This window comes from Buceros rhinoceros, unplaced genomic scaffold (genome assembly GCF_000710305.1).
Source record: "Buceros rhinoceros silvestris isolate BGI_N320 unplaced genomic scaffold, ASM71030v1 scaffold33245, whole genome shotgun sequence".
Lineage (NCBI taxonomy): Eukaryota > Metazoa > Chordata > Aves > Bucerotiformes > Bucerotidae > Buceros > Buceros rhinoceros.
The window spans coordinates 1-23,900 of record NW_010413918.1 but is presented as its reverse complement, the minus strand read 5'-3'; the positions used below and the strand labels follow the sequence as shown (position 1 = coordinate 23,900).

The following is a 23,900-nucleotide window of genomic DNA, read 5'->3' as shown; positions in this document are numbered from 1 at the left end:
AAGAAACTTTTCTCGACTCTCTCTTTGATCATGAATGTGACTCAGTATCTGACAGGGAGTGGACTATCAATTTTTTAAAAAATGTCTGGGTTTCCGTGTTAAATTTTGGTTGTTTGCAGGTGGTGCTGTTTTGTAGGTGCATGGTTGGGGGGTTTTGTGGGTTGTTTATGGGTTTGTTTTTGAAGCTGCTTGCAAATACTGTTAAAGAAGGTTAACTTCCAAGTTCGTTGGTGCTGATGGCTTTGTCAAGCTAGTTTCAGGAAAGTTTTAAGATGGCAGCGCTGCCAGAAGAAGCGGGCCTGTCTGGCTGCTACTGTGACTTCCCTGTGTTGGCCCAAATGTTTGTGGGGCTGTGTCGTGAACTGTATTGGAAGAATAATTTCTATGGAAACTAATCCAGGTGGTCTGTGCATTTTCTGATCTAATTCATTGTGTGGCTGCAGAAATACTTGTGCTGGTGTAAGGGAGAAGATCGTCAGGAATGTGAGGCAACAAAGGATAGGAGAGATGGGACTGTTTCTTTAAACAAGCGATGCCAGCTTTTCTGGTTCAAAGTACTGTGGAGCTGCAACAGCTTCCTTTCTAGATTTTCTAACACAGGAGTGAAATGGTTGAGAGCCAAGCATCTCCTTTCACATACTTGGGACAGAAAGCAAGGGAAAAAGAAGCTTGAGTTGCAAAAAACACGTGGATTACAGCCCTAGTGTTTCAAGCCTAGACGACGTTCCTAAAGTCGTGATCCTCTTAAAAATGCTCGGTATTAGTGATGATGCCTGTCACCTTCTTAAAGAGCACCTTTGGCTGGCTCTGGGTCTTATCTGAGACTAGCCCAGGGGTAGCTTTATGTGCTGAAGGGAGAGGGACAGCTAGTCTTTTGATTTACTGATTGATGATGTTGTGTAGCAATGTGTGATGCTTATCACCTCTTTTTTCCTTGCCCTTACTTGACACGGTGTAGCTGCTACAGACTGACAGTGAGCACCAGAGACTACAAGAAGAGGCTGTGGGTGGTGGGTTTTTTTTTATACCATGAAACAGTATTTTGTAGTTGTGATGCTTTCAGGGGAATGTGTACTTTTCCCATGAAAATGTGAGGCATGTAGACCTACTGTTATAAAGGAGTGTTTTCCTACATATTTCTATATCTACCACTGTTCTTCTCTAAATTAATTAAGAGAATTAAGAGGTTAATAAGATTTTAGATTCTTTAATATTGTGAGAATATTTGCACAGACCAACGTTTGTTCAGAAAACAGCTATGTAGTCTTTTCACTTCTGTGCCTGCGTATGAACATTGTTTGGAAAAGGGGGTTTTGTTTGTCCATCTTATCTATTAGAGTTAAATGGAGTTGAAAGCTGCAAATAGTTGAAGGGTTTTTTTGATCAGTATTTAAGGTTTTCTATTTTAAATTCCTTTTTTAAAAAAATGCTTTCCAGTATATCCATACTCGTCTTAAAAAAAAAAAGCGAGGAAGAAGGGTATCTGCCAGGATGGGGCATGGTATATCCAATGGTTGTTTAAAAAAAACCAACAACCCCACAACTGTGTCTATTTTCTCACCTTTACTAGTTGCTAAAAAAGATACCTAAAACTGTGCAGAAGTGATTGCTAGAGTTCGAGCTATAGTAATTTAAGATCCTGTCTTCTGCCTAGAGGTTTTAAAGGTGAAGTAACTATCTTGTTCTATAAGACTTGTCTAAATTAGGATTTTGGATTTCAGCTACCGCTGGTAGATTGTTTTTAGAAGTCAGAAGTAGAGATGATTAAATATTGTTTTAAAATCTCAGACTGGACATCAACCCTTCAGCTGAAGTTTGTATTACTTTTTCTGTACTAGACTTCTGAATGCCTTAATTAACGTTTGCTAGCTAATACCATCTTGCCTTTTGTCTAGACAAGATCTGAAATGGTCCGATACACTACTGTGCTCCTTCAGAGACTCATGCTTGCTGATGATGAGAAGTAAAAACTAATCTTATTAAAGCATATATTTTGTAGAAATTGGAAATATCTTGGTCACTACTAGTGAATGGTAAGTGGGCTTCTGAAAGCAGTGTTTATGAACACAAGTGCTAAGTGTCTTTTAGATGAAGAAAACCATGAAAATGTCTGTGAACAAGTGTGAAAGAGTCATTTAGGAGCAGTCAATGTCTTACAGCTTTGGCTTTAATGAATAATTGCTGAGATGCAAAATTTCTATGAGAGTCATCCCATTGTATTGAATTGGGACAAAATTCCAAGTTGTTTGAGTGGAATTGGAAAGACTGCTTGATGTTGAGCCAGACTACAGATGTATGTATAGTCTTAAGGCTTTGAGGTATTTAAAAGCTGAGGACAGTGAAAAATTCATACTTTTGAGACTGGTTTCAGTATTATAGCCATGCTTTGTTTCTGTATACATACACTCTCTCTGTAAAAGAGCTGATTTTTAAAGGAGATATTGGTTCTTTGGGTAAACTCATGTAAGTATGGTTTTTAAACAGGAAGGTGTAACAGAGTAATGCTTGTATAAATGTTGCAGAAGAAACCTCAGGTAAAGCTTTCACTAAATCCTTGTTTCATTTTTGTTTTTTTCCAGAACAATAGCTCCAGTTAAGTACAAAGCTGTGTGTTAGAGTTCATGCTGGTCTAATGTTTACTACTGTCCTTTTTGCCCTCTCCTCCTGGCTACATGCTGTTCTTTCCCCCATAACCCAGCTCTGGCACTTGTTTGGTCCTTCATTAAGCCAGTTTGATAACCTAGTCATACAAAAGTGGTTTCTGGGGATCAAGAGCCTGCTCACTGGAGGACCCAAAGGGTGCCAGGGTTGCTGTGAAGGTGAAGATTGTGCATTATACAGCGCTGTAAGCAAGGCTGAAGGAGGAGCTATCGTGTATGGAAGGGGAATATTGTTTGCCCCTTGGCACTGGCTTTTTAGCTGCTCTAGTCTTAACGTGCAGCTTCATGGAGTCTGAGAGGACGTTTACTATTTGACGATGATGGTTTGTTATGTGTTGTCTTTTCATGATAAACATGTTTGAGCCCATGTAAGCAAAAGGTATTACCTGCCCTTTAGTAAAAGTTTATATCATTGACAGTCTCTTCTTCTGTTCTATAGGGATCAGTATTGCTGAGAGCACAAATAGAGAGTTTTGAAATAATTGCTTCATTGGCACCAACTAACAGCTTGAGGTAAGATTTCCCGTAAAGCTGGGTGGTATTATAAACTTGCGGTGCATCTAAAGTTTGATCTGAAAATTACTTGCAATAGCAAAAAACCAGGAGTGGTTTATTTCTGTCACTCTTGGAAAATTATTATGCTTCATGTTGTACAGCAGTTTACAAACTCTGAATTTGTTGCCTGTGAGTAGATGTGGGTTTAATTGAACGTGATGAATTAGAAACCATCTTCTGAATATAGACTATGCAAATTTGCTTTTTAATGGAAGGAGCCAATAAAAGACAGAATTCAACATATTATTCTTCTCTGAGGTAAATCTTTTTCTAGTTAAATGGAAAGCTAGTTTAGGTTAAAATTTTTTGCTGTGTTAGTTTCAGACAAGGTTACATCTCTTTGGGCCCATGCAAATTTTTGTGTGACTGTCGGGGGGGAAGTCCTGGGGCAGAAGGGACCAGTTGGTAGGGGAAAGATTGGTCTGCCTTTTCTATTTGGGTTTTTTTCCTGGGTGTCTAATATCTCTGAAATTTTGTTAACTTTAAGCTTTAATGTTGTTTGTTTGTCCTTACATAATTTAAATATCACCCAGGTAACAAGAAAGATTATATAAAGTACCTTGTGACAGAAAATGCTTGTTGTGTTGGACTTGTATTTTCAATACAATAATTTTAGGCTTTTGTGCGTCTTTGCAATTCAAAAGCTAAATGTTTTAATTTTTTTTCTATTTTTGTTTTAATTATTAAACAGTGATTATAGGTATTGAGCATACAAAGGTCTAAAACTGTATTTACTTGTTCACGGTTTATATTCAGGTTATCTAATGTAACTTTTTTTTTTATTTTGAACCCGGACAATTTCAAAAGAAAATTATAATGGGTCAAAGTTAGTTTTTACTAATTAAATTGCGGATTTTTAGCCACTGGTCTGAAAAGAAAAAGGTGTGGGTTTTATTTTTTTATGGTTAGCAGTAATTTTTTCTAAATATTATGATTGTACATAAGAAGAAATGGTAGTTTATTATGAGTTTATTTCCTTCTAGGACTCTTTGCTATATAATCAATTGTAGTTTTCATAGATTACTTTCATCTGAAAAATGTTATTCTGTTGCAAGCCATATTATTTAACCAGTTGTTAAAATCTTTTAAGTCGATCATACACTTCATATGTAGTTTAAAAAGCAAAGTTAACCTAAAGAGATGCAGGGTGGGCATACTGACTGGTGGAAAATCGGATCAGAGTGATTAGCTTCAGTGCATGTGGTTAAGAGAAATAATACCCCTGGCTCAAACCAACGACTGCTGGACAGAATACTTCAGGGCATTTTCTTTGCTTATGTAAAAGGTACAGAGTAAGGGCCTGTAAACTTTTTCTGGAGAAGGATAGTGCATTGGAAACGCAGGGAAACTAAACCACAGAAATAGCAAGAATTTTGTTAAAAATAGATTTAAATGTGTAATAGTCCAGACTTGGGTTATTTCTTACCTTAATTTGCAGAGATGTTTTTTCTGTTGCTTCATCTCCCGTTCTATAGGACTGTTTTGCAATTAAATCTGGGAAACCTTTTATTACACTTTTCAGACAAACTGCATGCACTAGAGCTACATCAAGTTCTTTAAAATACAGTTCTTTTAATTTACAATTCAATGTCTTTATTGTTTTCAAAGTTATTTTGTTTAGAAATGCTATACCTCTTTCTAATATTTTCATTTTAGCATGTAAAATTTTGTTCATTTATATGATATGTGTGGACTCTAAATAGTTGCTTCCCCTTTTTTTCCCCCCCTCCCCTCACTGCTTTTCCTTTTGGGAAGGAGTACATCTATTGGGAAAAATGGGTCGATCTAACTCTAGATCACATTCTTCAAGATCGAAGTCCAGATCTCAGTCCAGCTCTAGGTCAAGATCAAGATCCCATTCTAGAAAAAAGAGATACAGGTAAATCGATGTCTTCCTGCATAAATAGTTAGTTTAATGTAGTAGTTTTTGTCTGGGAATTATTTTTTGCTTGCATGATACTGTGGCAAAAGTGAGCTTGGGAACCTTACTTCATTTTAGATAGTAGGTAAATTCTGCTTTGAATGTAATTTCGGTTACTTTGTTCAGCACTTGACTGTTCTTTCTTTTTTCCTGTATCTCAAGATAACTTCAGACTGCTAATGGTTCTTCATGATTTGAGGCTTGTTTGATTCTTCCCTTGCGCTTCTCTTGATTTTTTTTTTTTTTTTTTTCTTCGTCCATTGTCTTTCTCTATGATACGTTCTGTATTTCTCATACAGCTTTTCAGATCTGGAGTAACTTAAGGCTTTAGCAGATAAGCTTTGCTGTATCTTGTCTTCTCAGTTGCCTCCAGCCTTTTCCTCAACTTTCTTACTATGGGCATTACCATCTCCCATAAAAGAAGGGGCTGAATTGAATGTTTAGTACCTTATCAGCTGCTATCCACAGGCTGGCATATTAAACTGGGAGTCAGTGTAACTTCACGTTCCAGGCTGTGAACTGTGGTGGCTGAGAAACTGAATGCCATGCTCCAGAGTGGTGATAATCTCTAATGAAATGGCAGGGCAGGCCACTGAGGCTGGTAATGTCTTAATCGTGATGCTGCAGTCTTAAGTTTTGCAGTCTTAAGTTTCACAGTCTTTTGGAGTACAGACATGTTTATTATAGTCCTTTGAGACACAAATAAGAAATACAAATAAGGGTAGAAGTTACTTTAAGACTGTGAGTCTGCTGCTTTTGCCATTCTGACTGCGTTTGAGAAATCTAGCATTTAGTATCATCAAGGCATTTTTTTAGTACTCCAATTGTCAAATGTTAATTTTTGCTTTTTAATTTTAGTTCTAGGTCTCGGTCAAGGACATACTCACGATCTCGCAGCAGGGATCGTGTTTATTCTAGAGATTATCGCAGAGATTACAGAAATAATAGAGGAATGAGACGTCCCTATGGTTACAGAGGAAGAGGTAGAGGGTATTATCAAGGAGGAGGTGGTAGATACCATCGTGGAGGTTATAGGCCTGTCTGGAACCGAAGACACTCCCGAAGCCCTAGGCGTGGCCGTTCACGTTCCAGAAGTCCAAAACGAAGGTCTGTGTCTTCCCAGAGGTCCCGGAGCAGGTCTCGTCGATCTTACAGGTCTTCCAGGTCCCCGAGGTCCTCTTCATCTCGTTCTTCATCCCCATACAGCAAATCACCTGTCTCTTCCAAAAGACGTGCGTCTCTGGAAAAGCAGGCAAAGAAAACTGAAGGGGCTCCTTTACAAGATAGCCCCTTGAAAAATAAATCACAAGATGAACAGAAAGATACATTTGAACATGACCCATCAGAGTCTCTTGACGATTTTAACAAATCATCAGCGGCTTCTGGCGACATTTGGCCTGGCCTTTCAGCGTATGATAACAGTCCAAGGTCACCCCATAGTCCTTCTATTGCCACGCCACCTAGTCAGAGTTCATCTTGCTCTGATGCCCCTTTGCTTAGCACAGCCCACTCAGCAAAGGACACACCTCAACATTCCCATTCCATTCAGCATAGTCCTGAGAGGTCTGGCTCTGGTTCTGTTGGAAATGGTTCTAGCCGTTACAGCCCTTCTCAGAATAGCCCGTTGCATCATATCCCTTCAAGGAGAAGCCCTGCAAAGACAATCCCATCACAGAGCGCTCCCCGTGAGGAGGCTCGCGTGCGGTCATTTTATCCTGAGGGTGGTGAACAGGAAACTGCAAAAGGTGGAAAGTTCATGAAAAGGTAAGAATTAAATGATGAGCCTAATGTTGCCTTTTTAAATGCTATCATTTGTCAGAGTTTTGACAAGATCATCACTGCGTCTTGTAAAACACAATATGAAGTACTGTGGAATAAATACTACTAATTTTAGTCTGATTGGATTTGAGCTTGAAACATATGCCTTTTCCTCCTAAGATGCTTCAAGTTCTTGGCCGTTGGCTAGTGGAGATAGGGACATGTATCCTTGAGGAAAAATGGGTTTGTACTTTTCCTTTGTGGTGTCTTTTCTTAGGCTCCATATGTTGTTAAGAAAAACCGTAACTGGAACACCACATCAGGCTTGTTTGATGGTGAATTCTGTTTAAGTATTTTAAATTTTTAATGCTTTGTGTAGTTTGAAATGCAAATCTGAAAATGCAGATGTGGTATAATGATTTCTTTGTTAACATGAACAGCATCAATTGCTAATTGTGTCCAATATGACAACTTTGATGCCTTGACTTGCATTACTTACAAAAGAGGGTAGGTCTTGGTATTCTTGGAGTGTGATTCCATTGCTGCGAAGGACAACATATTTATAGTTCAGTGTGTATTTTTCAATTACTGTAAAATTTTAAGACCAAATTTAAGAATGTTTAATATAATTGTGATTTTTAGAAGTTGTAAAAATCTTAGTGACATTAGACTGTTCCTTTCTAATGTGACTTCAGTGGATTTCTTCTAAAATGAATTACAGAGCAAAGCTGTGACTATGCTATATAGGCTTGGTTGCAGGCTTATAAATGAGCTTGTCCAGTCAGTGATTTATTATGCAAAAATGTGCTGCTTAGAAGATCAAAAATATGATTTTCCCTGGGTTAGATGTATTGGAGTTGGCGAAGGTATTAGGAGCCATGTGAAGACAGTGTATAGATAGGCAGTGGCTGAAATGATTAACTGGGGTGTTTCTGTGTTTAGGAGAGCTGCTTTCTAAATGTTCCCTGCTTGTACACAGTGTAGTGAATGCAATAAGCCTGTGTCAGATTTGGAATTGTTTTAGAAATGAGCAGGATCTTGAAAATATTTCACTTTTTATGGTACTCCTTTAACATTTTCGCTACAAAAAGGAATTGCAGTCTGAATTACCAAATTTAATGTGAATTTGATGGAAAAAATGTGAAACTGGGTATTGATTAAGAAAAAACAATCAATCTCTATGTTTTTTAATAAACTCAAGCAGAGAATTTCTAGGTGTTCTGCAGAAAGGCATTATGTTCTTCAGATGCCTCCTGTAATACATGAGTGACTGTGGGTACAGTCTTAAAGGTGTGCGAGGCATTGCATGCTGAAGTTGAATTGCTTAGAGGAATGTATTTTCTTCTTGGTGTGGGATTGACACAAAAGAGGAATGCAAGTGAACTGGAATGAATGCAATCCAGAGTTACCAGTCTCTTCTTTGCTATCCACAGGTACACAGATGAAGAGTCTAGAGTATACCTGCTTGATAGGGGTAATACCAGGGAGAAGGAGGCCCAGAAGGAGAGAGGATCAGAAAAAGGGAGGACAGAGGGAGAAAGGGAATGGGAGGAACAGGAAACTTTAGATTTTTTCGTTGATAAAGAGACTGGGAAAGAAAAGTTTAATGACTCTGAAGGGGAGGACACAGAGGAGACAGAGGATTACAGACAGTTCAGAAAGTCTGTCCTGGCAGATCAGGGTAAAAATTTTCCTACTGCATCTCACCGGAATGCTGAGGAGGAAGGAACCAAATACAAATCTAAAATCCCAATCAAGGGCAATAGAGAGAGCGATGGATTTAGAGATGAGAAAAATTTTAAGCTTAAAGAGACTGGCTATGTAGTGGAAAGGCCTAGTGCAACAAAAGATAAGCACAAGGAAGACGACAAGAGTTCTGAGAGACTAATGATGAAGAAAGAAACGCAGTCGCCTGAGCAGGTAAAGTCTGAAAAGCTCAAAGAACTCTTTGATTACAGTCCCCCTCTACACAAGAATCTGGATGCGAGAGAAAAATCCACCTTCAGAGAGGAGAGCCCACTTAGGATCAAAATGATAGCCAGTGACTCCCATCGTCCTGAAGTTAAACTCAAAATGGCACCGGTACCTCTTGATGATTCCAATAGGTAAATTATTTCACTTTACAGTGTGGTTCTCCACCTGTCTGCAAGTGTCATTCATCTTTATTTAAACTATTGGTTTCTTTCTGTGTGTCTCTTTTTTGTTGTTGATGCATTTTAGACCTGCTTCCTTGACTAAAGACAGGCTGCTTGCTAGCACACTTGTCCATTCCGTCAAGAAGGAGCAAGAGTTCCGATCCATCTTTGACCACATTAAGTTGCCACAGGCCAGCAAAAGCACGTCAGAGTCATTTATTCAGCACATTGTGTCGTTGGTTCATCATGTCAAAGGTATGTATTCAGTTTATCATACCAAATACATGGCTGACACCTTGTTTAAGCCTGTTTGCTGTCTTAAGTGCAGGAAGATTCCAGCCCTCTTTAATGTTGATTTAGAGAAAGAGAAAAACTTTCTTTCTTTTGAGATTACATAAAAATAAGTAGAAAGATAATAGCCACAGAGGATAATATTAAAAAAAATTCCAAGCAGTGTAGAGCATAATAGCAGTTATACTAAGTTTGTGGATAAATTTTTGAGCTTAGGTAGCCTATAAAGTTTGGATTTTTGCAGTAGTTTAAATATACTACATTGGTCAATCTTATTTGGTTTGATTTAATGGCACTAACATACAGTTTTATATTAAGTGGTGCAATGTGGATTGAGAAGCGTCTTTTGCACTGTAAATACAATGGTGTTCCTTTTGGAGCACCCTAGAGCTCATTTCCATGTTCTTACTATAATTATTAAAAATCCCTTCTAATAAGATTTGTAAGGAAAATTTTGCTCTAAATGCTACTCAAATACACTATGGTATTTCATTTTATGCCTATTTGACAGTATTGTAGTGCTGGAGCCAGGAATTTCATTTACAGGAACTTGGCAGTGGCTAAATCTCCATTAAATGAATTATAAACTAATTATTTTCTGATTTAATAGTTGCTTACTGTAAGCATTTAAAAACCTTCAACCAAGCAACAGTGACAAAATAACCCCCCAAAACCCTCAAACCAAACCCAGACCATCAAAGTACGTGTATTTCATTTAGGTCACAAGACCCTCTCAAAGATTTCCAATGGGGGGAAAAATAGGTAGTTCTTTAAAATCCAGTGAGGATGTCTGGGAAGTTCATTTTCCATAGCATTTATTTCATTTCACTGGGTTGTTGTCTTGTTCTTGTGTTTAATGTACTGAGGTAATACAGAAGAATTTGTTGGTGGAAGCATGTTGTTGTATCATCGTACAAAGGGGGGAAGTCGAAATGGTTAATTTGGTGATCAGTTTCAGCATATCTATCTTTAAGCATTGTTTTTTAAGATGCTTTAGCTTCTAAAATTGCAAAGATTTGCATGATAGAAGTATGTGCTAAGGTTCCATTAAAAGTCTCATTTTGTTGGCAAAATTTAGATTTCTAAAGCCAAATGATTTCCTGTGTTTTGAAGAAAGTAATAGTCAACTATAATAGATTATGATAATATATTAAATTAAAAACAAAAATCTTACTGGGATGCCTATTTAGAGAATAATGAATTGTTGTAAAAGTATCTGGTTTATTCATGTGTAAAGAGATTTAAGGCTCAGTCCAATGAAATTTTCTCTAAGTTTTTGCTTATATGGTACATATGTCAGCTGCAGGTGAAATAATATTCCTGACACTGTCACATGTTGATCACAGAATAGACTGTTTTTCTGTAAACTTTTGTTTGTTAAAAGCCTGATAAATATAACAGCTTAGTCTGTCTGGTCACGTTATTGGAATATGTACACTTGTGGTTGGTTTTGATAGCAGAACCTCTCTTTAAGTTTGAAATTTACGGTGGTCTGTGATCAGCTTTTAGTAACTCTTTTGACAAATTGAAGTTATGTTCATTATTGGTGTGATGCGACCAGTCTGAACAGCTCTTTATTACTGTAGAGCTGAAAATGCCCAGTGATGTTTTCTTTTTCATTGTAACTAGGTCCTGGAATGTGTTTTGAAATGGCAAAATCCATGTTACAAAAGTAAAATAGCTGTTGAAAGATACAGATGCCAAACAGGCAAAGTTGAACCTTCTGTCTTCCTGGCAAAAATGGCATAAAAACAGAGTTGCTAGCTCAAATTCCTGTGTTTGATGGAATTATGATTGAGGCACTACCCTTGTAGTGGCCGTTTCAAGTTTTAATGGTTGGTTATGAGACAAATACTGGATTCCGGGCGGTAAGTTGATACAGATGTATGTTGACCTGTTAAGCAGATAGCTTGCTTCATATGTAACATTTCATAGCTCATGACTTTATGTATTTCTATACTACATTTAAACACATTTGTTGAGCTGGTTTAAAAACTGAGTTTTGCTGTTGCTAATTTAACTGTCTCTGAAGGAAGGAGAAAATTTGTCAGAGAAGTTGTCAAGTTTGCCAAGATGCCAGATGCTTAAATGAATTTATTTAAATATAGGTGTTAATTGTCTTGGATTGTTTATCATCACAACTTCAGATGAAGAAATTGTATTCTTTTAGAAATCCCTCAAGAAATTGTTAGGTCATTCATGTAGTTATTGAAGCATATATTACTTAAATGTTTTCACTGAATGAAGTCTTTAACTTAAAGATGAGATGAATACTAAAATGTACTTAGTGCAAGTATTCATGATGCAAAGTAGCTTCATTTTCTCTTATGGGCAAAGTATAAAATGAGTCTTAAGAAATTGCTCCTTTCTCTTTCATTAGAGGAAAATGTCATTGAAAATGAGCAAGTCCGATCAGTAAATGATGCTTGACATAGATGTCATACAGTCATGGCATAGTCATAAGTAGATTTGCAGTGATGCTGTGCACTGTTACTTTGTTTGGGTTACAGAATGTGTAAAAATAGGAAAGACACCACATTTGCTTGTCCTAATAGATTTATTTGAAATACTGTGTTTTTTGCCTGCTACTTACCTTTTCTGTCAGGAGTAAAATACCTGTCAGTTGAATTAAACTAATGAAACAGTGTTTTTCTATTGTAACCAACAGAGCAATACTTCAAGTCAGCTGGAATGACCCTAAATGAGAGGTTCACCGCATATCAAAAAGCTACTGAAGAACACTGCACCCGGCAAAAGAGTCCAGAAATACATAGGTATATGTTAACTGCATGTGTAGATGCTTTGTGTTTCAAATAATGTCTGCTAATATTTCTTTTGAGAACCCAAAATATTTTTTTCTAATTTGTATGGAATAATTTGTCAAGTTCTGTGTAAATACAAAATACCAGAAAACAGCACCAAACCCCCCTTCTGTAAAAGAGCTCTCATCTGAGCCAAGTCTGGCTTCATCTGTGCTTTTGTAGCAGATGTCTTCTCTACCTCTGTATCTCATTTGGGATATATCTACTTTTCTCACATGCAGTGCTCAAATATTGAGGGGCATATGTCTTGAAGATGAAAAGAAGCCCTGTACATGCATCTTTCTTCTTCAGTGTGAAATGTTCCATCTCATACTACTTTAGTGTTTGTGTGTGTTAATTTACAGCAGTTTTTTGAGAGCCTGAAAGGTAAGAAGGTAGGCATGCAGATGAAGTTTCTGATCATGTGCCGTAGTTCTATGATGCAGTGTATTATATTTGTGTTGCATGTGAGGATGTATTATCTCCATATTCAGTATCCAGCTTTGCAAGTTTTCTGAACTGTTAAGTATTTTTTACTTTACAGCAAACTATCATAGTGTTGATGATTTCTTGGGGGGGCGGTGGATTTTCAAGTGGCTACATATACTCATGCTCATCTTTTGAAATAACTCAAACATCTTTTTCTATCTTCAAAGCTATACTTAAAGTGTGGAAAATCAAACTGCATATTTTCTGTATTTGTGTTTTTTTAGCGTACATCACACAGAACAGAACTGAGATATTTAATTTTTAGTCTGCCTCTGCATTCTGATGACGGGGCTTTATGTGCAAAAAGCTTGTTCTACTGCAAAAATGCCTTGTTTCTCAGTTTTCTGTTGAAAAGAAATGTCTGAGGTCATTAACAGTCATATACACACATGGCAAGACACTGCTTTTATTTTACGTTTAGGAGGATTGACATATCTCCAAGTACCCTGAGGAAGCATACCCGTTTAGCAGGTGAAGAGAGAGTCTTTAAGGAAGAAAGTCAAAAAGTAGGTTCTGAGTAAATGTCCTACCTGCATTTCTAAACTTACTGTGTTTCCCGTTAAATCTAAACTTCAACTTGGTTTGTGTATAAAAATAGAAAAATAATCTGTGTATTGTATTTTTTATATATTTATGTATATGTTGTATTATTGCATTTAGAACAGGTTTTTTTTTTTCCCTTTTGAGTAAAACATGTTACCAAGAAGCCAGTTTATGTAGCATGATATTGCTGTATTAATAACGTGGCATATAAGGTCAAGTGTCCTCCCACCCTTCCTTTCCTCTTGCACACTTCTTGACCAGTTTTGTGGCATTAAGCTGCCTAAGGACAAAGAATAGAAGGGAGGTAAAAGGTAAAAAAAAACAAAACAAAAAAAAAAACCTACTGAGGTGGTCAGTGAATCGTACGGTTGAATTGCAGAGGTGCTTGTGCTCTGTTAAAAAAACAGAAGAAATGAATACTTAAACATCTTCCCAAACCATGTATTATTGTCTGTCTGCCATTGGTTGGATGGGAATGCTTGTTTGAAACTGAAATTCTTAGTTGTTGTTTTTTTAGATCTAGCCTTTGCATGTAAAGGGCGTTCACTTAAAGTCAGTTTGTGTGCTGAAGAGTTTGTTGAAAAATAGGTAAATCTATCTCACTTTTTAAAAAATGGATGCACAACTTGCCTTTTTATTCAGATTTTCTTCTGGATGTTTTATTTCAAAATTTTGTTCCAAAAATACATATTTGTTTTCAGGGAGATAAAAAATTAAGGTGTGATTCTGCTGATCTGCGGCATGACATTGACCGACGTAGAAAAGAGCGAAGTAAAGAGCGAGGAGACTCAAAGGGTTCCAGGGAATCCAGTGGGTCAAGAAAGCGTGAGAAAACTCCAAAAGATTACAAGGATTACAAATCTTACAAAGATGACAGGTAAATATTTGAAATCCCTTTATAGGTATTTAGCTGCTAATTAGCCTTTTGTAATTGTAAGCTTAATTGCTTTCAATTTTCAATGTATAATGGAACATTTAAATTTAAACAATTAAAATTATTTGTTTTACAGCAAATATGTATTATCTGTCTTTTACACGGCTTATGGTGGATGTGGACAAAAACTTTGGAATAGCAAGCTAACACTGAAAAAAAAAATGACAAATTAATCTGTCCTATTATCCAGGCTACATCAGGAGGTTGGACTTCAATGCAGTACATTTCTATAAACAGTTTGTGTAAGAACTTTGGCTCGTTATGCTTGATTCCGCACTTTTTCAACTCATAACACCCAGAGTATGGGAATATTACTGATACTTAGGTTTTAACATGGGTGAGAAGGGGAATTTTTGTTGTTGTCTAAAGCCAGTGGGCTGTTTTTAAGAAAAAAAAAAAAAAACCACTAGTCTTATCTCGTGGATACTGTGTAGCAGTGGTAAGAGTTACTTCAGGTATGACCTTGCTTTGAGTAGAATATTAAAATCTTGTAAATTGGGTCAAATCAGTACCACTGTGGGGTTACTAAAAGTCCTGCTGTAGGAATTTTTTTCCCTGCTTTGTACTGGATATACAATGATTTTTTTACTTACGCTTCCTGTTTCCCATTTACTTTCTGACTTTGGTATCCACATTATCTTCCCCTGGCTAATTCTATACAGCCATCTACATAGGGAAGCCCACACCGTATCTTCTCAACAGTGTGCAAACTGATCTATGTAAAGTTACTGTAAAACTTTGCCTTGAGGGTTTCCTTCCCTTTAATTTCTGTTTTTCTGCCTCACAAGAAAGGCAGATCTTAAAAGTAACAGAATTTCTTGATGGTATCAAAACCTAGAAAAACTGTATGTGCAGTTTGCAGACTGCTGCTTTCCAACTCACTAGCAATAATATATGTTTACTGCATTTAAATGTGTAAGAGGAGGCTGGAAAGTGGAACTGTACTTCACCTTAACATCTGAAATACGTAACATGTATGTGACTTTATAACCAGAAGGGGGAATAGCTTTTCATAAAATACAAAGACACCCCTTTTAGCATAGCATGTTACAGACTCTCTTGTACTTTTAAAATAGCACACAGTGTGTATCTTTTTATTTTTCAGTAAACAAAAGAGGGATCAAGACCGTGCTCGGTCCTCCCCATCTTCTTCCCCATCTTCTTCCTCATCCAGTTCTCGAGAAGAAAAGGATTGCAAGAAAGAACGAGAAGAGGAGTTCAAAACCCACCATGAACAGAAAGAATACTCTGGTTTCGCAGGAGTCAACAGGCCAAGAGGCACCTTTGTAAGTTGCTCTCTTACGGTTCCCCCAAATTATGAACACTTCTCCTATAGCAATAGTAAAACAAACAAAATGAGGAAGTGTTGCAGTGGTGAATGTTAGGCTAGACTTCTTTCATAGCAGTGATTCTTGAATTCTTTTATGTGATGAACCAAACCTGAAAAGTTGGGAGTTCTCCCCAGCGCTGCCCAGTGGAAGTTAGTTGGTATGGAAATAGGCGTTAGCATGCCATTAGAGACTGTGGCGTGAGGCTGCGAAAAACGATTTCATGCTTATTCCTTGTTGTTTTGCCTTTTTTATGTTTTTCCTAACAGGATCTGAAAATTTACCTTTTTGTAAAGATTAAACTTGTGACCTGTTACCTCTTAACTCCCTGCAGCTTCTGTTTTCCCCTGTCATTTTTGGTTTGATTTTGCCCTCCTTTGTGTATGATGCCTGTAACTTGTTGAACAGAGAATGGCACATAATTAAAGATATATCTCAACCTTGAAACAGCAGTATTGAGGAGAGGAGATGGTATGCTTGTAATTTTTCAGTGTTTCTTTGGCCTGGACTAGCCACAGTGAGCATGAAGGCTCACTAATTCGGCTCTAGAATGTGTTTTAGCATTGTGATTTGGAAAGTGACACATTGACCACCATAGTATTCAGAAAAATCTTTAAAATTCCATGTTAATGTAATTACTGATCTTTAATTGGGAAGTGTAGAAATATTAGAGAAGACTAGGAATCACTAGCAGAGGCATTGAAATTGTAAGGAACACTTAAAAACTCCCAACAAAACAAAAAAACCAACCAAAAAACTCCCAAACAAAACCACAAAAAAGGCAAGTTCTGTGTTTGGCTGGGGAAAACTGGCAAATAAACTTACCTAATGGGTAGGAGTTATTTTGTAGTAATTCCTTCATACCTATGAAGTGTGCAACACTTTGTTAAGGAGTGACTCTTCCATCTAAAAAGCTGTAGCTGCTTAGGAGAAAATGTAAAGTTCAAATTTTCTAATACTAAAAATGCATAATTTCTTCTTGTTACTTGCTCAGTATAAATATAATAAGGAACGTCTCTGTGGCGTAAAGCTATAAATCCTTGGATGGCGTAGACGTGAATTATGACAGTATCAGCAAAGAAGCTAGTGGCACAGAGTTAAAAGAGTTTAAAATCCTCTCTGCTCTCAAAGAGAATGAGTTGAAGAAAACCCCTGATTGGTGGAAGCCTTACTGCTTCACAAAACCAGTTTGTATGTACTGGGATAGAGATACTACTTTACAGGACATTTGGGTAGATGTGAGTTGGAAATTGAGTAGACTTCTACTAATTTAACTACTGCCGGTTCTGACTATGCAGTTACATCTGGGTAATGTTCCCTAATGACATAAGTGGTCTCGCACAGGCTTGTTGAACAAAATGTGTCTGAACAAGAAAATCTAAATAGGCCAACTTGCTGACTCTGGTCTTGAGGGACGCAGCTCAGATAGCATTGAAACATACACCTGCCTAGTGTAGGAATGTCTTTGTAATAAATGTAATAAAATGTTTGGATTGTGAACCTCCCCAGAGCAGGAAGCCTTGATACACTGGTAGAGCAGAGCTTGCCAGGTAAGGGAGTCTTTCGTGTAAACTAAGCCATTAATTTTCTGTTAAATCAGCAGTGGTTTTTCACTCATGCTTGCTGATAGACTCTAATATTTAATGCTGGGCTTCTTGTACGTAAACATCATGAATAGTTTTGAAGTAGGAACACAGAAATAAGGATAAGTAGAATCTTTCAGTGACACTGACATTAGTATCTAGCTCCTAAGGAATTTTGTAAGAGTAAAGAATTGTGTAGGAGTTCTGTTTGAGAGGAGTTTTCTCTCTGTATATAGAAAACGTACTCTCTTTTGTGGTGGCCTTGGCAGTAAGGAAGTCTGTAAAGATAATGCCATAGTGGATTTCGTCTCCTGTATTTCTTTGCCTGAAAGGTGACCTGGTGATGGGAGAGTGTTAATACAGTGTTGAGGAAAGCTCTGGATATTTTTTCTTGAAGCGAATCATAGGATCCAATACTGGGAAATGCTGGTCTCATTTTATTTAATCCTGTCATAATTTTTGTCTACATCCTTTTTTCCCCCACTGTGATACTGCTTGTGCCCTAGTTTTGTAAACATTTCAAAGTTACCGGAAGAAAAGCATGTAGTATTTTCTCTCTTGTACAGTGATTCTCCAGGAGCCTTTTCTGGATTATTTTTCAGGCTCTTTGATTTCCAAGTAGTTTTAAAACTGCTCAACATAAATTCTGCATTAAAATTGTTGGAGCTTTGTGGAACTATATGTGGATAATACTCCTCTTTCAATTATATTAATTATATTTTTTTTTGGTCTGTGTTTATGGAACATACATATTTTTAACAAATGAAATAAATTTCCAGTCACATTTCTGTATGAAGAACCAGTTGGTGTTCTTAACTGGTGTTTGTGGAAACCATGTTCTGTATTGACTGCAGGTTTTAGTAGTCTTATCTTCCCAACCCCAACTGTTCTTCTTCCCTTGAATGGAGGATGTAAACTCTTGTTTAATATTTTCTACAAGCTACAAACTTACGTGTTGAGAAACTTTATATATTACTTCTTAGTGCTTTAAGAGTTTTTAGCCTAACTTTTTAAAATCCTGGTAACTCATGATGAATATTTAAGACGCTAATTTTTTACTTAAAGCATTGGTGCTCTGTACAGTACACACTGCTGAGTTTTCTGAGTAAAGATTTACTCATTCGAAATTTAATTGGGACTAAAGTAAGTTTCTGATTCTCGGATGAAAATGCTTGAGTAATGCAAAGAGGATATACTTTCTTGAAAACAGCATTGTTTGTAAATACTCTAGAATCACTTTCTCATGACCAATACGACTAACTCCATAAATGACATTTCTTTTCCCCTGATAGTTTTCTCCCTCTTTCAGTTTAGTTTTGCTGTTTGTTTTTGTCTGTGAACAGCTTCAGAAGCTTCTTCTGACCTGTTGTTGCAACCCACTGGTTTACCAGCATTCAAGGAAACTTCTTTTTGGTTGTGGATGAATTTATACCAAGAACTCAAATGTGTTTCAATTAAGTTTAATAGAATCATTATCTCAGAGGTAATGCTTGAATATATTACTTAAGGTAATACGCGAATTTGAAAATTGCGGATACTCTGAGCACAGAAAGAGCATTTTTAGTAATAGAGAACTTGAACTCGTCTTTGTGGTTTTATGTAAATGGATTAAATGTCATTTTGGTTAATCAGTTTCGAATTAGGGGCAGAGGAAGAGCCAGAGGAGTCTTTGCTGGAACAAATACTGGTCCCAGCAACTCAAATACTACTTTTCAGAAGAGGCCGAAGGAAGAGGAATGGGATCCTGAATATACCCCAAAAAGCAAGAAATACTTCTTGGTGGGTGTGGAGAACTCAATATCTTATGCATGCTTTTGTTTTTTCAAACTCTCTACAAGCGTAGAAGTAGCATGCATGTTCAGACAGGGACTTCAGTTACCTAACCATGAAAACAGGGTGGTTGTAGCGCCTGGTCTGCTTCTCTTGCATCTCTCTGTAGCAGGCTGACAGTAACTGAGGAGGCCTGACATGGAATTGATTTCCAAAACTTTTCATCAGTGAAGGTGGGGAAGAAGGCAGACTCAGAATAAAATTATTAAAACCAAATATTAAACCAAAAAGACTTGTGCTGTGTTTTCCTGGATTTATGTCTGTACGGCATTTGAACTTTGCCTTAGATTTCTCGGGAAGTCTGCAGAAATGGAAGATCAGGAAAAGCTGACAGTATTTGTGGATGTATGTAGGCTGACTCTGTTATTAGCAGCCCTTCTGTTCTTAGTTGAGTAGTGTGATAGTCCTAAGAAAATCACGTTGGTGTTGATGCCTTTTTCCCATCTGGATTATGAAAGGACTGTTGGTGTAACCGCCCAGCAAGTAGTGTAGTGTGCTAAATACGTAGCCACTGTTCCAGCTGATTTTCTTAACAATGCAAACTTCTAAGGATATTGTTTCACCTTTGAAAAACGTTAAGTAGTGCAGATTAGACCATGTCCTGTAGCATTGTAGTTTATCACAAATAGGTTAACAGGCAAGCCGAGAAAGAATGCAGTCGCAGTTCAGATGTTTGTACAAGGGGTTCTCCCCTGTTTCCCCACACATGCATAAACTTTTCTGATCTATAAATATGGAAAGAGATGTGATAATCTATCTATTAAGAAATTCTGTGATAGCTAGAACAAATAATTGTAGCTATTAAACTTTTTTCTCATCTCTAAAAATGTTTTTTAATGGCCATCCTTCAACTGTTCTTATATGATTGTTAATAAACTACTTGATATAGGTGTGGTATGTGTTTAATAGTTCAGATATCTTTCCAAATCACAAGTGGAAAAAAAAAATGTTGAAGCAAGTGTACCTCACTCTTCTGAACATAAACTTTTTTTATATTGACTGATTGTCTGTAGTGTTTATGCAGTACTTGGAATGGTTGATAGAAGACGTATAAACTATGTAAGGCTCTATTTGGTAGCAGGATAGCAAATTTAAAGCTTATTAACCAGAGAAACTCAACTGTTGTTGATGTCAGATTTAAACAGTTTAGACTTCGTTTTGCCTATGTTGTGCAGGTGAAGCAGGGTTTTTGAAAACTGCTTTCAGTTACCTAGTTGCTTTTCCTTAATAACTATAAAGAAACTCTCTACATTAAAGTAAAAATGAATTAAAAAATAAATCCTAGCATGTTTGTAGAGCTTCTTCCTTTAAAATCGTAGATTTTATTTCTCAAAACTTGTAAATCTTCTGAAGATAAGTGACAGATAACTGTCACAAACATTTGAGTAAACTCACAGCTAATAAGGGCTCTTAAAACCACAACAATAAAATTGTTTTAGTTAGTAAGCATCATGAATTGTAAGGATATACTTTGTCATGTATTCTGTAAATTAGAATCTGAACTGTTAGGTTCTCTTAATTGTTTGTTTTTTTCCTGTGATAGAGTACTAACATTTGAGGGGGGTACATTTAAGAGGTGTTCTAACCTTGTTCTTTGGTATTATTGTAGCATGATGACAGAGACGATGGTGTGGATTATTGGGCCAAAAGAGGAAGAGGCCGTGGTACTTTCCAGCGTGGCAGAGGGCGTTTTAACTTCAAAAAGTCAGGTAGCAGTCCGAAGTGGACACATGACAAATATCAAGGGGATGGAATTGTGGAAGATGAAGAAGAAACGATTGAGAATAATGAAGAGAAGGACAGACGCAAAGAGGAAAAGGTAAACGGTTTAGTGAACTGCAGGTCAGACAGTTCATCTTGCAGTATCGGAATTAATTGTGTGGGTGTGAGGGGCATCGCTCTGGTTATTAACAGTTTACAACATGACTGTTTTCTTTCTTTCCACAGGAGTAACCCTGGAAGAAAGTTGTAGCTGAAAGAGCAGCTCTTGCACCATCCACAGAACATTTTTAATATGTTTTTTTTTGTTGTTAAATGAATGTAAGCGTTTTACTTAAATTTTACTGTTGGAAAGTAGTTTAGAAGGATTGTTTTTGTTCTAAGCCTTTAGAAAAAAATCTTGATATAGTAAACTGTTAATGATCGTACAGGTAGAAAGTAAAATATTTGTAACAACTTTTAAGAAATTTTACTGTTTGTTACATTCAGCGTAATTCTGCTTTGTCCAAATATATGGTCAAGTACAACTCTTACAAGTTTTGATTCTCCCCTATGTCTGTGTTTTATTCTGAAGTAAACTTGCAGCTCTGCACACCTGAAATCTTGGAGCAGCATTTTTTATACACCCGTTACTACTTCTTTGTTGCTTTTTAATAAGAAGTGTATATAAGGGTAGTTACGAGTCATCCAGTTACCCAGTTGAACAAAATGCTGGCTGTACGTTAGTTCACAAGAATGACCATTCCACAGTGTCAGTGATGAACCTAGGTTCTTACTCCACCCTGCTAGAGTGCGGCAAGAATTTTATCTCTGAGAGTGAAATTATCACTCCTAGTAGCCTAGAGAAATACATACGTATTGAAATACTAAAGTGAGTATTGAGTGCGTTATTTCCCTTTTGGAATGTGAGTTTTAGAAACCTATTTCCAAGTCACTGCTGCTAGAATCTTGCAGATGTGACAGCTGGAGTTCCCTCCCCCATCTCTGTGGTTAGTGCAGAACTTCCTACAACTAGCTTAATTCCTGTAGCTTCTGTGTAGCACAGATCGGTCACATGTTACAGACACCTAGTGATTTGCTCCGTCATTAAAAGAGGCTTCTCTTGTCAGGGGTAACTTAATACAGGTTTTTCAGGTTTTATAAATCTAGGGTTTGAACTCGCTGCAAGAAAAGTTTGATGTCACAAAGTATGAAGTGCAAGTGGTGTTTTCAGAGCCACTGGTGGTTATAGTTTCAGCTTTCCATTGATAACTTAATCAGCAGAACAATTTGGTTAAGAAGTGATTGGCAGTATCAGTGCAGCTTCTTTTTTAGCAATTTTTGTTCCAGTTTGTTAAAACTGCCTCTTTAATTTCTCTATGTGGACGTGCCTCTCCAGGCATGTAATGTGGCAAGAGAAAGTGGGGGGAGGGGGGTGGCTGGGCGGAGGGGAAAACAAAGCCACCACAAAAATCCCTGGTAATGTAAAGCAAGATATGTTAAAACCTGGATCAGTAAAGGTACATCAGGTATTCTAAACATTTTCTATAAGTTGTGTGTTCATTACAGTGCCCTGGAAGTACCTTTCTTTAGTGTTCCACTTCATAAAATATGTAAATTTGAAATTATAACCCAATGCTAAAAGCTAAGTTAGCAAGAGGAGGGAGAAACGAGTCTTACTTTCTTCCACGCTGCTTTCTAAATAGTTGTGCTTGTAGTATTTTTGTAGTCAAAATGCAGAAATCAGTCTCCAATTGTTTGTTTATTTTTAAACAAGTCCAACAAAACCACCAAGTTAGGTTAGTGGTAGGTCCACTCTGAACCTACAGAATGTTAAGGGTGACAGCAAAAATTCGCAAGCATTCTCGTGGTATAGTCTGTTTAACTGCATTTTGAGTTCAATAATTCATGCTGTCTCATGGCTCTGCAGCAATGAAGCAGATTCTGAATCCGCTTCATCCCTGCTTGGTGTGCCTATGAAATTAACCATGCAGTTCAGGGAGAATCAGACATTAATTTCACAGGTAAAAAAGCCCCAAACAATCAAAACCCCCAGAATCCAGGAGCTGTTAGTCTGTACTGTGCAGTCACTCGGTTTCTTGGCTTGAACTGAATCTCACATCCTCCTAACTTCCCGGGGACCATCAGAAGCATTGAACAGCGAGCAGCTACATTAACGCTGCAGTAATGCTTCCCTGCTGTGCTGGTGATAGCTTTGGTTTGTCTCCAGGGGGAAAGGCTGCAGCCTTAACCGTGAAGCCCCGTGTCTCTTCCCCTCACTTCTTAAAGCTGGCCTTTCTCAAAATCCTGTTACGGAGATCCTGCAGGTCCGTCCCGTCTCTCCTGTTCAGAGTTGTACCTGCTTACCTGAAGCGTTTCTGTACAAGTTCCCAGCTGGTGCCTCCAGTTCCAAAGAAGCTTGGTGGTGGTGGTGGCGCAGTTACACTGCATTGTCTTGGTTGTGCTGTTCCTTTTGAGACCAGCCTCTTCCTAGCTTTGTGGTCGGACTGTGTGCAGTTGTTCCCATCCGGTCGTGCTGATGTTTTCCCTTTGTTAGTTAGAAGGCGGAGTGGGTGAGAAGTACATTTTGTTAGGGCAGGTACTGGAGAACACTTTTTCAAAATACCCATGAAAACGTCCTGCCCTTCCTCTTCTCAACTTAAACCCTCCAAGGCCCCGAGAACAGCTTCTTGCTGTTACTACAGCTTGTGTCACTAGTACCATTCCTCCTGGTGTTTGGTCTTAGAGAATCGGTCCACAGGACAAGTTATGGACTAGAGTAATGGCACTAGAGGCTGTTAACAGTTGCGTTGCAGTTACAGGAATTTTTTTTTTTTTGGTTTAGGAACTTGCTGAGGCCCAGCTGCACTTGTGAATAAAGAAAGAGTCCACTTTATCTTCATTTCTTGAAAGCTTTGGTGAAATTAGTGATACTGGGAACAGTACACTTAGGCCTTTGAAAGAATCTGTAGTTAGGAGCAGGTACCACGAACTGCGTAGCTGGACAAAAGCGAGTGCCACGCGTCTCCTCCGCGTAGCAGCAGCCTTGCTTTGTACGCTGCTGGCTTTCTGAAGCCTTCAACGTTTCTTAAGCAAAGGAGAAACCTTGACAAGCAAGATAAACGAGCAAGTACAGTCTCCAAAGCCGGGCTTGTTACTCTGAAGGGAGCTACCCCGTAGCTGCTGTTCAGAGGACTCTGCCGCTCTCCCCCGTGTCCCTTCTCCCAGCAAACTAGCTGGTGGTTCGCAACACAAAGGGCCTAGGCCAGCTCCTTTCAGCGTGAATTCGTGCTACGGAAGAGGCGCTGGCTGTCACCCAGGGCAGCCCGGGGTCACAGGCGCGGCCACCGGCGGAGCTGTGGGCGGTGCCCCCC

General features: G+C 37.9%; 1 protein-coding gene across 3 annotated transcripts; it reads left to right on the top strand.

Annotated features, from left to right (window-relative positions):
- Nucleotides 1-1,891: 1,891 nt before the first annotated feature.
- Nucleotides 1,892-21,148, top strand: BCLAF1 (BCL2-associated transcription factor 1). 3 transcript variants are annotated; one of them, XM_010136927.1, is made up of 13 exons: nt 1,892-2,033; nt 3,100-3,173; nt 4,971-5,094; nt 5,995-6,900; nt 8,853-8,999; nt 9,115-9,284; nt 11,989-12,094; nt 13,032-13,116; nt 13,855-14,030; nt 15,193-15,373; nt 18,631-18,777; nt 20,438-20,647; nt 20,776-21,078. In XM_010136927.1, exons 3-13 carry the CDS (start codon nt 4,991-4,993, stop codon nt 20,779-20,781), a joined length of 2,238 nt encoding a protein of 745 aa, XP_010135229.1. In that variant the 5' UTR covers nt 1,892-2,033; nt 3,100-3,173; nt 4,971-4,990; the 3' UTR covers nt 20,782-21,078. The 3 variants fall into 3 exon arrangements, with proteins under 3 accessions (XP_010135229.1, XP_010135227.1, XP_010135228.1); XM_010136925.1 differs by having other exon boundaries at nt 8,328-8,999; XM_010136926.1 differs by lacking the exon at nt 18,631-18,777 and having other exon boundaries at nt 8,328-8,999; nt 20,776-21,148.
- Nucleotides 21,149-23,900: the final 2,752 nt, after the last annotated feature.